Source organism: Notolepis coatsorum, assembly GCF_963971535.1.
Source record: "Notolepis coatsorum genome assembly, chromosome: 18".
Lineage (NCBI taxonomy): Eukaryota > Metazoa > Chordata > Actinopteri > Aulopiformes > Paralepididae > Notolepis > Notolepis coatsorum.
The window spans coordinates 70,473,745-70,485,668 of record NC_140182.1 but is presented as its reverse complement, the minus strand read 5'-3'; the positions used below and the strand labels follow the sequence as shown (position 1 = coordinate 70,485,668).

General features: G+C 48.1%; 1 protein-coding gene across 1 annotated transcript in view; it reads left to right on the top strand.

The window, feature by feature from the left end:
- Positions 1–11,924, top strand: part of vwf (von Willebrand factor) — a 165,356-nt gene that overhangs the window by 2,983 nt on the left and 150,449 nt on the right. The window contains exons 4-6 of the mRNA XM_084335399.1: positions 3,897–3,999; positions 6,057–6,265; positions 6,504–6,625. Coding sequence (XP_084191525.1) covers positions 3,897–3,999; positions 6,057–6,265; positions 6,504–6,625 — 434 coding nt within the window. The remainder of the gene's footprint in view (positions 1–3,896; positions 4,000–6,056; positions 6,266–6,503; positions 6,626–11,924) is intronic.

Below are 11,924 nucleotides of genomic sequence, written 5' to 3'. Positions count from 1 at the left end.
GGAACATACGACCGTCCCGGAGGACCCCCACCAGGATCGGGCTCCCGCGTTAGCGCCGACCTTACCACCTTCTCTATGCCCCAAGACACGGGTGCCAAAATCAAGGCCGGTGGAATAATGGGATGGGGCTGCTCCTCCCGACCAGGAAGATCAAACTGGCGCGACAACGCGTCAGGTTTGATATTCTTGGAGCCGGGTCTATAGGAGATGGTATATCGAAATCGTGTGAAGAACAACGTCCACCTGGCCTGGCGAGCGTTAAGGCGTTTAGCCCCTTGGATGTAAGCCAAGTTCTTATGATCAGTCCAAATAATGAAAGGATGTGCCGCCCCCTCTAACCAATGTCTCCACTCCTCCAGTGCCAATTTGATCGCCAATAACTCCCGATTACCCACGTCGTAATTACGCTCGGCTGGTGACAGACGGCGAGAAAAAAAGCACACGGGTGCACTTTCCCATCCTTTAAGCATCTCTGAGAGAGCACCCCCCCCCACCGCGACGTCAGAGGCATCCACCTCCACAATGAACGGAACCTCCGCGTCATGGCGGATCAATACAGGAGCGGATGTAAAACGACGTTTAAGATCGCAGAAGGCCGACTCAGCCCTAGGCGACCATTCAAAGCCAGGGAGAGAGGCCTTAGTGAGAGCTGTTAAGGGATTGGCTAAGGCGCAAAAATTGCGAATAAAGCGCCTGTAAAAATTTGCAAAGCCCAAAAACCGTTGTAACCCCTTGAGCGACGAAGGCCGTGGCCAGTCCAAAACTGCACTCACCTTGGCTGGATCCATGCGCAGATCGGCCTTCGTCAACACAAAGCCCAGGAAGGACACGGTGTCCGTGTGAAACACACACTTCTCAGCCTTAACGAATAGTTGATGCTTGAGGAGACGGCCTAGCACCTCCCGAACGTGCATTTGGTGTTGCACCATATCGCGAGAAAAAATCAGGATATCATCTAAGTAGACAAACACTGACACCCCAATCAAGTCTCGCAGCACGTCGTTAACCAGGGCTTGGAAGACTGCCGGAGCATTAGCCAAACCAAAGGGCATGACCAAATACTCATAGTGCCCATTGGGTGTGTTAAATGCAGTCTTCCACTCGTCTCCCTCTCTAATCCTGACCAGGTTGTATGCATTACGTAAGTCAAGTTTAGAAAAGACCTGTGCCCCCTGTAAGCACTCAAAGGCCGTGTCCATGAGGGGTAAAGGATATCGGTTCTTGATGGAAACGTCATTCAATCCCCTATAATCAATGCATGGGCGCTGATCCCCATCCTTTTTATCAACAAAGAAGAAGCCAGCGCCGGCAGGGGAAGTGGAAGGGCGTATGTGCCCCGCAAGCAATGCCTCCTCTATGTAGGTGTTCATGGCCAAGGTTTCGGGGCGTGAGAGAGAGAACATTCGCCCGCGAGGCGGGGAGGTACCGGGTAGAAGATTAATGGGACAGTCGTATGATCTATGAGGCGGAAGTGCTTTAGCACGCGTCTTGCTAAAAACGTCCGCCAGGTCCCAATAGATCTCAGGCACCCCTATTAAATCGGGATTAGAGGGTAGATCAGAATCTGCCACGCTCCCCACCATCCTGGAGAAAGAGGGAGGAGACAAAAGAGAAGAGGGGGGGGGAGACAAGGGTTTGGGCAAACTCCCGCTGACGATCGACTTGACGTCGGCCGCCGTTGAGAGTTCGCCCGTGCTCCAATTAATGACACGAACACATGACGCCAACCAGGGATGACCCAACACCATGACAGAATAGGGGGAAAAGATGACAAAAAATGTAACCCATTCCCACTCCCCACCCTCCACCCGGATGTGTAAGGGAACTGTGCGCTGGGTGACGCTCCCACTGCCCAGAGGCCGACCGTCCAGGGCATAAACTGGTAAGGGAACCCCTAAATCCTCCACTGGGGTTCCCCACTCCTTCACCAATCCCACGTGAATAAAATTGCCCGCCGCCCCTGAGTCAATGAGAGCCTTAGTTCCCCTAATGTCACCCCCACAGTTGATCGCCACCTCAAAAAATGTACGAGAATCCGTGGTTTTGGCAGGAATGAGCCCACCTGCTGGCGCCTTTTCGAAGCCCGACGGCGCACCTTCCATCCCCGATTGGCGCCGAGCCGATACAGCCTGGACCCGACAGCTGCCGAAGCGGTGACCGGTGCGGCCGCACCGGAAGCAGCGTCGCTCCTTGATGAAGCGCTGCCTCTCGTCGTCCGAGAGCGACAGCGCTCCAAGCTGCATGGATTCATCACCCAGTGGCCCACTCGTGTAATGCATGGAATTATCAACACCAGGAGAAGAAGGAAAACATACCTGGGGCTGGGTGTTGTTGACATGCTCCTTCTCCCTCTCCCTGTGCCGATTGTCCATCTTGATGGTGGTGTTGATCAGCACTTCCAGCTGCTCGGGGATCTCACGCGCGGAGAGCGCATCTCGCATCCGCGCCGAGAGTCCCCTGACGAACAGAACCACGCAGACGTTCTCCGCCCAAGCTGTCTCCCGAGCCAAGATCCGAAAATTGATAGCATAAGCTGCGACCGTGCGGAGGCCCTGCCGGCAGTCGAGAAGACGACCACCAGCCTCGAAGATCGAGAGTACCCGGGAAGTATCGAATACTCTTCTCAATTCCCGGGTAAAGGCGTCCAGACTGTCGCAGATTATCGCCCCTGCCTCTAATTCCGCCGTAGCCCAGGAGAGAGCTTGACCGGAGAGCAGTGTGATAATATACGCTACCTGCGCTGTCTCCGATGGAAATGATCGTGGTTGCAGCCGGAAAACGAGTAGACACTGGGTGATGAATTCCCGACAACCATCCGGTGATCCGTCATAGCGAGCGGGCGCCTGCAGATGTGGTTCGCCGGACCGCTCCTGGACCCCGAACACCCCCCGACTCTCCTCTGCGTGGAGCGCTGCTTCTCCCGCCGCCGACTGAACACCAGCCACTCCTTCTTGGGCTTGTCGGGCTGTGGCCAACGCCGACTGCGCCACCGCTTGGGATGATCCGACGACCCCATTGAGTCGGATTAACTCGGCGCTGACCAGCTGCTGATGTTCCTCCATCCGTGTCTGGGCTGCTCCCTGCGTCCGGAGCATCTCCATGATGGCCTCCATGGAATTCTGATGGTCAGGTCTTCTGTCAGAATGCAGGTAGGTGAATTCCAATGGGTGAAGGCAATCACAGAGACAGAGAGTGTTTACTCTTGAACAGGTTCGACTTTAATAGTAAGAACACAGAGTAAATTCTAAGAGAGAACAAGTGCTAATAGCACAAGTGGAAAATAAGGTAAATGGGAGCTTATTGGAGGTCCAGAGTAGAACCGTCCGCGTTATCCCCGAACGCAATTAGTGAAGACCTGACAATGGACAAGCAGAAGAGAGGTATGTTACATAGACACCAAATACCAACATTCCACACACACCCCCGTGACAGCCAATCAGGAACCACCCCTAAGTGACAGCACTAATTGACAGGGAAATGACAGGTGACAAGCCCAGTGACATATGCCAGGAATGTGGGTGGTCACCGACCGAGGTCGGTGTCCAGAACGTAACAGTTGTGACTATCTAACATGGGATTTTACATACCCCAACAGATATTGTGATATGTATATTGTGATATGTATTGTGATATTGTGGGGGGGGGGGGGGGGGGGAATGAGTAACACTAGTTCTTCATTTCTTTTAATTTCACCTTACATTTTGTCGACCCAAATTCCAATGTAGCCTCACCGTCTACCACCTGTGTTTCTGACTGTGTGTGTGTGTGTGTGTGTGTGTGTGTGTGTGTGTGTGTGTGTGTGTGTGTGTGTGTGTGTGTGTGTGTGTGTGTGTGTGTGTGTGTGTGTGTGTGTGTGTGTGTGTGTGTGTGTTGCTGATTGTGTGTGTGACCTGCAGGTGATTTTGTCCATGGGAAGAGGAGTGGAGTGACTCTGTTTCTGGGCGACGTCTTTGAGCTGCATCTGTCTGTTGATGGACGCCTCTCACAAGGAGAGAAGAGGTAGAATACTAGACCTAACATAATACAATACACACATACTTTATTGATCCTTGGGGGGGGGGGGGGGGGGGGGGGGGGGTTGTCGTACAGCAGCTGGTAAAAGGACAGGGTGTGTGTCTGAATATTATGACTAGATGCATTGGAAGTCCATATAGTTTATATGGTGTCATCTGGTGGTAAAATAATAATCCCCAATAATACTAATAGTAATAATAATAATAATAATAATAATAATAATAATAATAATAATAATAATAATAATAATAATAATAATCAGAAATATACAAAAAATATATACTATGCATGAATGTTGTTTTGAGAATGATGTTTTTTACATTTCCTCAAAAATACCCTGTTTTCATGTAATTTGCATCAATCAATCTATTTATATAAAGATTGTGAAGATTTATGTCAGCTTAAAAAGATGGGTAAACTCACATTCACATTCACTCTACATTCACTTTATGAAATACTATAGTGTAGCTGAGGCGATGCCATTAGCTTATTCACTGACTAGTCCTGTGGTTAGAGTTCTGGCCCGGTTCTGAGCAAATAGGGAAGCTTCAGACAGGCGGCAAACAGAGTTAAGAGACAAAAAGGTGTTAATCCACAACATGCAATCCGCATAGAGCATCGCGATGTGTTGGAACTTGATGATTACTACGCCCTGGGGCAATTACTACACCTTGGGACTTGTCCCAACATGTATCAAGCATAGGAAATGTTCAAGGCCTGTGGTTTTCTGTTGTGGATGCATAAAACCTTTGCCTGCATGTTATGGTGTGGAGGCGTAACACTTTTTTGTTAGTACACACCAGTCGCTCAGAACCGGGCCAGAACTAGGACTTGGTGAGTAACCTAATGGCATTGCTTCAACTATACTACTAGCAAGTATTTCATACCACTTTTTCATACCCTTTAAATAGAGCAGATTGTTTCCTCTCAATTAACTGTATTTCAAGGTGGGTATTGTTGCGTTTTATCTGAGAATCTTCAATAATGGGCGGCTGACTGGCGCAGTGGGAAAGGCACTCGCCACTAACGCAGGAGATGCTGGTATCGAGCCCAGCTCTCTGCGTTGCTACCGGCTTGGGCGGCCGTCATACTAACACAATTGGCAGTGTTAGAGGGTGGGAAAGCCGTGGGTGGGGATTGGACGTTGTGGACAGCGACTCCTACAGGTCGGTTGGGTGAGGCCGGTACGGCAGAAACAGGAAGTATCGGGGCAGCGCGAGCCTCCCACGCGTTACTCCTCGCCACTGAGAGTTCGAGCTGTTGCGGTGAAAAGATGCGACAGGCTGCCTCCTCGTGTACCGGAGGGGACACGTGATGCAAGGTTTCTATCCTCACTACAGCCGACCAGTGGGAGGCATAGTCTAGAAACGTTCAAGACAGGGGAGGGAAGAATTGGAAATACGAAATTGGGATAAAAAAATAAAAAGAATCTTCAATAATGAAAGGTAGAATTAATCTTTCAGAGTTTTATTTAAAAGTGAATAAACAATATTAAGGATACACAGCTGTGGACATCATCTACTCAGCTTGAGAGCACGAGAGTTGTGTGTCTTTTATAGTATAGTCTTTTATACTCCCACAGAAAGGCATGCTGGGAAATAGTAACATTTCAAACAAGGACACAGTTTTGGCTTTTTAAAATAGTGGACTTAAGGATTAAGGATGGTCATGCATTTCTGCTGAGTTTGAGAGTTCTCCGTTTAGAACACAGACTTTTCGTCTCCGTTCAACAGGTGCTGCTGTAGAAGTCCATAGGAATTTTACCACATGCCTTGTGTGAGCAAAATAGAATGGCCAAAGACTCACAGTATTATGCAGATTGTAGGTGGATATACTGATTTTAGGTGGATATACTGATCTTTTATTAGGTGGATATGCTGATTTTAGGTGGGTATACTGATTTTAGGTGGGTATACTGTTTTTTGGGGGGTATACTGATTTCAGGTGGGTATACTGATTTTAGGTGGGTATACTGATTTTAGGTGTGTATACCTTTGTGGGTATGATGCCATTCCAGTGTGTGTGTCTCTGTTTGTGTGCAGGCTGGCCCTGCCCTATGCGTCTCACTCTGTGTTCGCGGGATCAGAGCTGGGCTTCTACAAGCTCTGGAGCGAGGAGTTCGGCTTCACCGTTACCATTGACAATGCCGCCAATATCGCTGTGGCACTGAACAAGCACCGCGCCAACCGCACCTGCGGGCTGTGTGGCAACTTCAACTCCGTAGCCGACGACGACTACACCGCTCAGGAGGGTATGTGTGCGAGGTCTAGTCTTCGGGGGGTGGGGGGGTGGGGGGGGGGGGGGGTGTATTGGCTGGAATTTAGGAAATGATCTGGGTCAACAGCAGGAAGACTAGCTAACACAGGACAGGAAAAGATAACGAGGAGAAAGAAAGCCAGAAATCGAGGAGGGAAGGGAGTGAGATAAAAAAAATGAACCCGTCAGTATTAGACCGTTAAGTGACTGTTCTGCGTGTCTGTGATTTTCAGGATTCCTAACGGAGGACAGCTATGACTTCGCAAATTCCTGGGCGGTGAAAGGTGCGGGCCAGTCCTGTCGACGTGTGACCCCTCCCAGCCAATCCTGCAACAGCACAACAGAGACTTCCGCGGTGAGGACAGTAGCACCGGCGCCTGTGTTTGTGTTTTTTCGTTTAAATCCCGGTCTACGTGGAGAGAGAGCAGCCCTGGGAGCGGGTCATGTGTAATGATCGGTTGATTCCAGTCAGTCGTGTGGAAGGTGTGCATCCTGTTTGTCTAGCCCTCTCTAGGTGAGGGGACTCAGGGAGCGGTTCTTAGACTCTTAGAATCCAATCCTCCGTGTGTTGCATTCTTCCTGTATAGATTTTCCAATAGATTTGTATCTGGTTGGATGTGTTCCAACTTCCAACAGGGGAGCACAGGCCCATCTATCACAGGAGTCCTCCAGGGCGGTGCCCTCTATCTGATGTAAGTGTTAATACATCCGGCCCGTTCCACAAAGAGCCAGCAGTAACGTATACTGTATGTGGTCCTCATCGGTGGAGGTGAGATTGCTGGTGTTCACTGGTTCAGTTTGGACCACGGACAACCACTTTTACCACCATCTCCTACATAACTGGCAGAGCTCAACCTTGGATGTTCCTTTGGTGTGTAGCTGTAAATGCCCAATTCACACTCAGACGTCAAAGTGGTTGCGAAGGTTGCAGCGAGCCTGCAGAGCTCCCGCAAGCTTACCAGCTATGTGCAGCTGGCCAAACATCGTACTGTGTTTCAAATCGACGCAAGCTGACGTGGACAGCGCAGATTGGCCGCTGCCCTGGCCTGGGCCCGACGTATTTACCATTTATCATCTCTGGAGCTCGGTCGGAGCGTTCCATTGTCGATTGTGATTAACTACATTAATACTACACAACACAGCACAGCACAGCCACCTAGTGGCTCAGCCGACGTTGAAGCCTATCTCTCGGCCTCCGCTTTGTCAGACCCCAGCATTCCACTCGATACCTGCCAGAGTCTCTCTGAGTGAGGCTCCAGTCGATGCAGTGGGAGTGGCTCAGATGCCAGGGATAGTTAACCGATAAGGTGCTTACAGGGGCATTCAGCTCATGTTTTATCTGAGCACTTTATCTTCATCTGTCTTAATTACATTCATTTTCATTCCTCAATGCAGCATAGGCGTTCTATAGTATTGGTACTCTCCCAACAGACTAGCTAATTTAAATATCATTCAGGGGAGATAAATTGGCTTAAGTGTTTGAATACGTTGCTCCATAGTCCCCTTCTGGGAGAAGTTGTTTACACAAATGGCAATGGTCCAAGGCGTTCCTTTTAAAGGGATATTTCACTTTAGTAGAACTTCAACAAAAAATCTTACCTCTATCCAGGCATGCGTTGGTGATTTCAACTCTGGTTGCAACTTGCACGCGTTTTATTGACGTCACGCGCATGCGCATAAATGTTCCCTCGCGTGCGCACAGGATGTAGCCTTCAATATAATATATATATACATATATATATTTTTTTAAACATACACATAAACATAAACATAACAACATAAAATTAGATATACAAGCATTAATTAACAGTACACCTCCAATTTAAATCACCATTTGAATAAATGTATTATACAAGAAATATACCCAATACTTGCTATCTAATACCCTACATACATATGCTCTCGCTTGCTCCCCCCCCCGGACCCCCACTTGGATAATCCATCCATTATCATTCGCTCCTTTCCAGGCACTACAATTCATATGCTATCTTTTATTCTCTCCACCACTTCTAACCACATTGCAATTTTGGATTCACTGACACCTAGAATCCTTGCTGTAGATATTTCTAGATAAATCACATCGAGATATGTAAGAATCCAAACCTTCCTACAAATCTTTTCCGGTTGAAACCATCGTGATGCTATCAGCTTTTTAGCCACTGTGATACCTGATAAAACTAATCTCTTTAGCTGTATAGGGACTGCACGCGCATGCGCATAAATGTTCCCTCACGTGCGCACAGGATGTAGCCTTCAATATAATATATTTATATATATTATAAAGAAATTATATTGTCAACAGATATGGTAGAAAAACAGACAATGTTTTAAATGTAATTGTAGTTACATTGTTAATTTAGTTTGTATTTACTTTTCTAGTTTAAGTTAATTCAATTAAATAAATAGTTTTACACACAAATACAAAAGCAAACTTAAAATAATCAGACAACTTGTGTTTACTTGAAAATGATTGGTGATAATTTGATTCATGGCGCTGAATCCCCTTTCACATTCTGCAGTGCTGCATGGAATGACTTTTGTGCATAAGTATTTTACTGTAGTGTAGTGGATAGGATAGGATAGGATGGAATAGACTCCCTGCCCCCTCCCCCTCAGGTTTTGTGTGAACGATGGTCTGACTCAGGCAGAGCACCGTTCACACCAAATCTGTGAATGTGAATACCATGAAATGGGTGCATTCCATGCGCTATTGTTATGCTTATGCGAGGTAGCCAGGTACACGCGACGAGTCGAGTGCAGCGCGTTCTTGAGCGCACGCGCTTCTGCTCACAAAAGCTTGGTTGTGCAACCCCGTCCCATGAGCAACGCACCTCTGCCTCTATCTAAAGTAATCTACAAGTAAACTAGCAACCACTGCTGTCCCTGTCATCCGCTCTTTTTGGTTGCCGGCATCTCCATTACGCCTCGTACAACAGCCTGCCCGCTCCCCATATATGCAAAAAAAGTTTATAGAGTGATTAACTGATTCTCTGCCAACAACGATTATACGTGTTTGTCCGCCAATCGTTGAACGCCGACCACGTATATATACGTTATTTGATCGTTATTTCTTTCATTCGCTATTTCCATTTGTTATTCATCAAGGGAGCCTGTGTTACTATAGGGAATGATTCTGAGATCGCAAAAGTCCAATACCGCCACCTGGTGGTATGCGGCCGAGGTTGCACTTCCTTTGAGACTCTGTGTATGGGGCTGTGCGTCGATGAAATGCCTCCGGGCGGACTTTTCTAGTAACCTGGATCAAGGGCTTCACCCGATCGCATTGAATTGTTTTCGGGACCCCCGATTCATTATGCTGTGGTGGGTTATGTCGTGAGCCAAATGGACATACGATCTACCAGATGGCAATCAAATAATTGGAATATTCTTTTTGGAATCCCACCGGCCACAAGTAAGAGCAATTTAACGTCAATTTCAGCTTGATTGTGCTTTGTTTTCATAGCCATCATAACAACGATCAGCGTATGTTGTTGTACTAACGGATGCCGTTATTGACAATCAATTAATCAGGAACGACCCCCCCCCCCTTTCATGCATTCATGATGGAACATAATACCGATCATATGCATTTGAATTTTTAAGTGTAGTGTGTGTAGCCTCCCAGGAATTACCCTAAACCGCTCTAAAACCATACTTATATTCACCACGGTATAAAACGGGAATGTATGGATGGAAATGTTTTGAACGATAGATACTCGATGTCAAATGGGCCATAGTATTGCATCCATAGCTATAATATAGAATATAGTTATAGCCCTGCAAATAAGGTGACCGACCCCATTGGTTTAATGCGTGGCAGCACATAGCCATATCCCGTTCCCAGCATGGCAGAGAATGAGTTCACCAGTCGATATTCTTAATAAAAAACAAAAATAAAACTCTAGGGGTAAAAAGGTAGTATATGAGAGCGGCTGTGAAACACGTCTTCACTCCATGCTGCCTGGCTCCGCCCTGCTGTGAAGATTTCAAGCAATAATTCAAATGAATGGAAACTGTCAAGTTGATCAACAGATTTGAACTGTAAGAATCTGTAAGGGCATTAATGGGAGCAATTGAAATAATGTAGTTTTTTAAGTAACTAAAAAGTTACTTTTCACAGTAACACATTACTTTTTGGTGTAAGTAATACTTTTCAAATGAAGTAACTAGTAATGGTAACTAGTTACTATTTTTCAGTAACTAGCACAACACTGATTATAATAAATATAGGCAATAATTTTTTTTTATCAGAATATGTACTGAGTGAGAGTAAAAGTAAATAGTATACACAAGGTGCAGTAGACACAAGGTACCGAAAGGTTATCCTATAACCTAGTTATATGAATACTGGCTGAGTGTCTCGCTCTTTGCCATTATGATATATCTCTTATCTCCTAGCACATAATGTGCTCACGAAACAACAAATGCACTCACATGCACGTGACCAGGCCACCCCCCTGCGTCCCACTATATGACGCTGGACATGGTCACACTCCACCTTCCTCAGAAAGATTTCCAACACGGAAACCCATCCAAGGGACCTCAGGGCGCTAAGAGCGAGACGCTCAGCCAGTATTCATATAACTAGGTTATAGGATAACCTTTCGTTATATTATCATACTGGCCATCGCGTCTCGCTCTTCGCCATTATGAGATATGGGGCAGAGCAGACGCGTGGCCCGACAAGTGTACCCCCTGAGGGCCCGTAAGCCCCAGCCAGGGAGGAGGGGAGTCCCGTCCACCCGCCCGTCCTAACGAAGGGGGGGAGGCAGTCAACTCCACCAAAGTGTGAAAAAAAGGGGGAACCAGACACCCCTGAAAACGCACAGCACAGGCGGGACCACGTGTGACACAGCACCCCGTGGCACACACCCCTGCTAGCCCACCAATTGGTGGGATGCAGGAGAGGTCCCGGACCTCAGAACCGCCTGGGAGACAGAACCCCCAGTCATGTCCACGAGGTAAAACTTAACGAAGGGACCCGGGGAGGACCAGGAGGCCGCAGCACAGATGTCCTCCACCGAGGCCCTCCCTAACAGGGCGGCAAAGGCTGCTACGAGTGGAGTGCGCCCTGACGCCCCCAGGAGGGACCTGTCCAGCCAACATGTAGCAAAGGGCAATGCCCTCGCACAACCAATGTGACAGGTGCTGCTTGGACAGCGCTTCACCTGCACGAGGGCCACCGTAACAAACAAACAGTTGATCGGAAGCCCTGAGATCCTGCGTCCGACTAAGGTAAACCCCCAGTGTACGGACAGGACACGACAGGTGAAGGCTCGCCTCCAACTCACTAGCGTGAGGAGGCGGATGAAATGCCTGAACCACAATATCCCTGGAGCGAAAAGAGCTCCGGATATTCTTTGGCACGAAGACTGGATTAGGCCTCAGAGTCGCACCGCTATTGGCCCGAATAGACAGGCACTCAGGCCGCACCGAGAGAGCACACATGTCACCCACGCGCTTAGCGGAGGTGATGGCCAAAAGGAACGCAGTCTTAAAAGACAGCTGTTCCAATGGCGCTTGCTCAAGAGGCTCAAACGGGGCCTCCGACAACTGGCCCAGGACCAGTTGGAGGTCCCAACTCGGAGACAGAGAACGTCCCACAAGCTTGAGACGCCGAGCGCCAAGCAGGAAACGTTTCACAAGAGGGTGGC